The 6,285-nt window shown below is 36.4% G+C and overlaps 1 protein-coding gene across 1 annotated transcript in view; it reads left to right on the top strand.

Annotated features, from left to right (window-relative positions):
• Positions 1–217: 217 nt before the first annotated feature.
• The window catches only part of KIAA1107 (KIAA1107 ortholog), a 30,564-nt gene continuing 24,496 nt past the window's right edge, over positions 218–6,285 (top strand). Inside the window, exons 1-3 of the mRNA XM_009290492.2 lie at positions 218–260; positions 4,262–4,558; positions 5,476–5,593. Of these exons, the coding sequence (XP_009288767.1) occupies positions 218–260; positions 4,262–4,558; positions 5,476–5,593 (458 nt within the window). The remainder of the gene's footprint in view (positions 261–4,261; positions 4,559–5,475; positions 5,594–6,285) is intronic.

The following is a 6,285-nucleotide window of genomic DNA, read 5'->3' as shown; positions in this document are numbered from 1 at the left end:
AAAAAAACCATCAAGCTAGAAAAAAAAAAATCCTCTCTCCTGGCACTAATGGCTTTTGTTCAGGCCTGCTTTGTAATCTCTTTACTAATGCTCTGCAAATCTGGGCATATACACAACATATCCACAACAACATGTACAAGATCCTGTCTGTGTAAACAGCGAGTGTCTAAGAACTGAAAAGCACTTCTCTAGTGACATCAATGACGTGTGTACGTGTATGCATAACTTTAAGGAGAACGTGGGCAAGGAGAAGATGGCAGGTAACTGTTCTTCTCCAGATGGGCTCTTAGTGAAGAACTCTCTGAGCAAGTGGAAGCTGCTGTAGGGAGCGTTTGAAAGGCGGATGCCTAATTTATTTGGTTAACAACTACTTAGGGACAATAGGAGAGGCTGTCCTAACAGCTTTCAGTAAAATTCGGTGATGATGGTGTTAACTCCAGTGACTTGTGGTGGTCTCAGAAATTACAACAAAAATGGGTTCCTCATGCTTTCGAATGTGGTATTTCATTAAAATAAAACCTGCCCTTTCTCACTTCCCTTCTTATTTGTGTTGTCTCCACGGTTATTAGTGGCATACAACATTTCTGTTTGGGTTTTTGTCAGTCTCGCAGACAGTAGGTGTGGCCCACAGTAAGGAAATGTACCTCTTGAAGGACCGAAGAAGTGGATCGTAACTCAAAATTCTTTTTCAACCCAAATATTATCTTAGAATTTTTTGTGATAATGTTTTTTATATTTTTAGTGAGTATAAAAATGTCTTACTGATTCTAGTCAGTATTGGCTTTGTGGCTGTTCCGAGAACAGAATTGCATGATTGTTCTTCTAATGAGACGTGTGGTTTTTCAAGACTGTGTGGAGTCATACATCTACAATTGATAGAAATAGGTGGGCCTCAGAGAGAGCTCTAAGGCTGAGAAACTTCCCAAATAGTTTAGCCTAAGTGATTTGGAATGAGAGGACATATGACTTCAGGACACCTTTATAAAGAAAACTGTGAATGAAATCTTTAGATGCACAAAGGTAAGTTTGGTTGGGCTACTTAGCGTTTTCTTAGTACTCTGCAAATTACCCACAAAGTGCGTGCTTTTCTTCAAAGTGCATTTTGAGATATCTATGTAGGCTATGTGTTGTTATAAAAAACAAAATAACTCCATAGTGCTTATATGTTCTAGGAAGCTGTTTGGTCACAGTGAGTACAAACTAGTACTTCCCTGATCGTCATTAGGGATGTTGGAAGAACTCTAACATGTTTATGCCTTCTTAGATTTTTTCAGATGACTATGAAAACTGCTTTCTTGTAAATACTTGGTTCAAAACTGGTCAAGCTCTAAGACCTGATGATACCTCTATCTGATTTAAAGAAGAAATTTGTAACTTTAAATTGTAATCTTCTGCACTTTAACTTACTAAACTAAGTTGTAACATTGAATGATGCCTACTCGAGAGGTTTGGAACAGTAAAAACTATTCATATCATAATTCTGCATTAAGGGTCCTGGTTTCTTACAGCAATTGTGTTTTTTAAAGAGATGGTTTTACATAATCACTAAAACATCTGAGCTCCACGGTCTGAGCTGTGCATTTTGCTGCGGATGAAAGATTTCCCTAGCTTTTATTTATGCAGGAAGGTGCCATTTGATACTCTGTAGAAGACAGTCTAGAAAACCTCAGTCTGCCTTTAGAAATGAGCCTATAAAATAAAGGGTGTTGCCAAGCAAAGTTTTCTATAACAGATTTTAGAAAACTGCAGAATATTCCATTCTGGGAAGAACATCTAATGGGATTTAACTGAGGTAAAGGAAAATTTCTAAAAGATGCGCTAAAAACATTATTGCGGTCTGTGAAACAGAATAATGGATGCCTCCATGAGTCTTTCAAAGCAGTAAATTTACAGTCTGTATTAAGCAGGACTCTAATATACAGATATTCTGCTGAGTTTCTGGAAGTAGTAAATCCAAGACTGTGGCTGGATTTTAAACATTAACTGAAATAATCAAGGTTCCTTGAATTCTTACAGGAAAAAACTTATTTCAAACAGAATAACTTTGTCAGATCTAGAAACCAGTTACTTAGTTCTGGTTTAACAATATGCCACTTTACTTGTTTTATTTACAGAGTTCCTAGTTGTGGTAAGGGTGCCATTTTTATTGACTTCAGCCCTAGTGATAATAGAATTGCATTCCTGAGGTTTCTTATGTAGATTATCTGAAAATACCCTGAGGATTCCCAGGAGATTGTTGCCTCGTTGCCTAGCTTATCAGATTCCCTATGGATATGTTTTTCAGTTACGGGCAGAAAGTAAGCAAGAATATTAAAATAATGAATTTATGGCAAAGCAGTGTATCTGTTGCCGCTAATTTTCTTTCTCCCTCAAAGTCAATTTGTACTGTCTTTACATGTTGAATATGCAATAGCTCTGCAGCAACAGAAAGGTGAATATGTAAAGTTCCGGTGCAAATTTAATGTAACATGTTATGAATGGCAATTTTCTTTCAACAAACCCTTACTAGGGATCTTCCTGCAGGTTTTTCACATTCAGTATGTATTACCAGTTTACTTCTGTAATTGTGGTATTTGCTTGCATCTGCTGAAGATGCAGGGATAAAGTGGGAATGATCGGATTTTGTCCAGCAGTGGCATTGTCTATGTGACTTTAAGTGACATTTCTTGGAAGATCTAACGTGGAGAAGCAACTTGAAGACAAAACTTCTGCATACTTCTGTGGAATTTTGAAATCTCCAGGTTAATTGGGTTTCTACTCTGAATTTTTGTTCTTGAGTCCTACTGCCGTAGAGCTGTAAAACACAGATGTTAAGTACTGAGAAGCATAGTGAATGGGGAAAACGTGTGGAAGTCCTGGTCTGGAATTTTCTAAAGAATGACAAAGTCTCCCTGCTCCAGCAAGCAACCTGCGGTCCTGTTCTTGGTAATATGGCATGTTATTACTTGTCTTTCCCTCATGCTATTGTTACGCTGGGTTGGAAAGCACTGTAAATATGAAAAGCAACAGATGGTCAGGCCAAGTTCACAGGTTAGGAGTTCTGAAAGCACATACAGGTACAACAACCTTAAAAACCCATGTAAAGAGGGTCCACCAATCTTACTCTTTCAATGTGAAGTTTTATTATTCCTGTCACACGTTTTCCTCGCCCTTGCTTTCAAAAATCTAATAAAACATTAAAATTCCCATTCCCTACATGCTCGTTTCTTGTCATTCTTTCTTGATGAGAACCTGTATCGCACAGACAGAAAAAAATCTACCTAACTCAATCCTTTAAATACAGGACTTAAGAAAGAAGATGATTTCTTTGTGTGTTTTCTCTGCCCCTTTAGAGGACAGTGTTCAAATAGCATACTCAAGTTACTATGTTCGCAATATTAACAATAAAGCCTCTTTGCTATGGAATGAGTGACTAAATGCAGATCTGCAAGTACATGTCTGCTAAATCCAAAGTAACTGTAGCTCTTCTGTTAAACTTTGCTAACTTCATCTATATGGTATGAAACCACTGATAAAGCATGTTATCTGTTCACATTGACTTTTTAAGGCTCCATTAAGTTGCTGGAGTGCAGTATCTTTCTATAAATACGAGATCTTTGCAGTCACAGACTGCGGGCTTTGTTAGCCTTTCCAGATCTTGAGCCAAAAATAAGCTGGTGAAACAGATGGGAAAGTGGGAAGCTGGAATTACTATATGGGCAAAGTGAAAGGTCTTGGGTAATCTTAACTGCAAATTTTCATGCTTTCAAGCACTTCCTTTGAAATGAAAATTTATATCTCTAATACCATTTATTTATATCTCTACCATTCTTATGGTTTTGTACGTGTAACCTTGATGTTAGAAGGTTTTTATATTTTTGGATTTGTAAATTTGATGATATTAAAGGACAATTAAATGCCTTTTCTTGGTTATACTAAGATTTATAAATCAGTCATCTGTCATTACTGATACAGCTTGCTTCTGCTTTTGTCAGTAGATGATTATAGATGATGAGCTATAAAAAGCAGACAAAAGTTTCTTTAATTGAAAAAGCAAAGTGAGGGAGAGAAACCTTTGTTCCTTTTAACCTGATATTAATTTTACTTGTAGTGCTTGCTTATGCTTTTTCAAGCATTGCAGAAATAAGTTTTCCAGAGATACAGTTTTAAAAAGGGGTTTTTTATTATTAAGCACTATACAGTCCAGCTTTTGTTTTCTGGTCATGAACTTTGTTAGACAAAATGTGATTTTTTTATGTTTTGATCAATTAAAAAATTACAGGAGTAAACTTAGTGTCATCTTCTAGGCTTGTATATTCATCTGATAAAAATCTTAAAGAAGCTGAGGAGCTGGCTATGATGAAAAAAGTAATGGAACCCAAGTTAATACAAGAAAACAACATTGCTACTCTTCAGAACACTCAAAAAAACGTAAATTGTCTTGGAGATGGCAAAAGAACACCTGTTGATCAGAACACTCCAACTGGAGCTGTGCAGAAAGAAGTTGCTTGTTCATCTTGTATTGAAGAGGAAATTCCAGAAGTAGTCATTGATGCAGAAAGCAACAAAGCCACTGCAGGTAGGTTTGGAATTATACTTTTGTTTGGTTATTTTTTGTTTATTGGTTGGTTTTTTTAATAATTATCCAGTGACTTATACAGATGTAAAAATGCAGGCAAAGATTAAAGCTGTTGTTATAACACAGCTTACATGGATATTCTTTGCTATGGTCTACCTCGTTCTCTCACACTTTGAAAAAATGAATTGCTGCAGAAGTTTGGCAGGAGCCCTTCCCAGCCAATGTGTAGCATAATAAATCTGACAGGACTAGCCGGGAGTCAGGCACGTTCATCAGCGTTTTGTCCCGTCTTTTCTCTGTAACACAGCAAACTTGAGTCCTCACCACCTGGGACTTCCACAGAGCAGAATCTCTCCATTCCTTTCCTTTTCTAGCAAATTACACTAGTTCCACTGTTGTTTTATGAGGATTTTGGAACCTTTCAGAATCTTCCCTACTACAACCGTGAATGAAATAAGTAACACAGGGAAACGTGTAACTGCATCTACACCAGAGGTGTTGGCTGCTACAGCTGTGTCAGTAAGATAGGATCAAGCAACAAATCTGTTCAGGCAGAAGCTTGTAGCACTACATGACCCTGAACTTCTTCAGACTCTACTTTTCTTTAATGCAGAGGTACCAGATCTCTGTAGAAAAAATGAACTGGCTACATAATCTTACAAAAGAATAACTGTAGCACTTCTATAGATATCAAATATATGAAGCATTGGTCAAATTCCCGATACCTCAAGCCAAAATGAGAAGTAAAGTGCAAGGTCTGGAAAACCTCTCAAGGAAAATTCTAGCTTGAATATGCAATATTAAAAATTTTCATTATGTCAGGTTCTTCTTTTCAAATATTTTAAGTTGTCTGTGTACTGTCAGTAGTCTGGACTACACCGGACAAAGTGAAAATAGCTATTTCTCCCCATCTGCAGGTAATTCCAAACTAGAAGCTGCATCTGTGTTAGGAGAAGACTTACTGATGCTCTACAAGAAGTGCTGTTGTCCAGATATTAATATTTGCATAGAAGGCAAAGATTTTCAAGCTCACAGGTACATAAGTATTTACTATAGTTTTTCAACCAAAGTTCTTCTAGTGTAAAACACTGCTGGTACTGTATATCTATAGTAAGTTATTGCTGATGCTGTTATCTAGCTGTGAACCATTACAGTTTTTAGGTCTTACGTGCAAAGTGGCCATACTTTGACACTAATGAAAATTATTTATCTCATTAATGGCAACTATTGTGAAAACAATTGCGTTTTTAGCACTTCTAAGATTGCCATTGTAAACTCATATAATGAGTATATGCTTGTGTATAAATACTGTGTAGGTTTTCTTTGCTAACCTTTTTTTAAATAATCTGAGCTCTCCAATAATAATCTATTAATAAACTATTCAGCTATTAATGCTGAATAAAATTACCATACAGGTAGAAAACTTCTGGAGTAGTAATTTTTTTTTTTCTGCTCTTCAGAATCTGCGCATACAGAATCTGATTTTACTTTCATTGCTTCAGTCATGTAGATGTAAAGATTGTCAGCAGCCTTTACTAGATCTAAAGTCCGAGACCATTTAAGAACTTTGGCTTTTTGGTCTTCTGTACCTTGGAAAAGCAATTAAAGCATCAGTACCGTTCCTTGTACCTTTGATTTGAGTCTGTTTGCACTTGACATAGCAAACTAGACAGCCTGTATTTTGTTCCCTTTGAGTATGTAACTAACTGAGAGAGATTATAAAAAAC

The sequence above is a fragment of the Aptenodytes forsteri genome, unplaced genomic scaffold (assembly GCF_000699145.1).
Source record: "Aptenodytes forsteri isolate BGI_AS27 unplaced genomic scaffold, ASM69914v1 Scaffold237, whole genome shotgun sequence".
Lineage (NCBI taxonomy): Eukaryota > Metazoa > Chordata > Aves > Sphenisciformes > Spheniscidae > Aptenodytes > Aptenodytes forsteri.
Note: the sequence above shows the minus strand (reverse complement) of the source record. Positions and strands in the feature narration are given on the sequence as shown.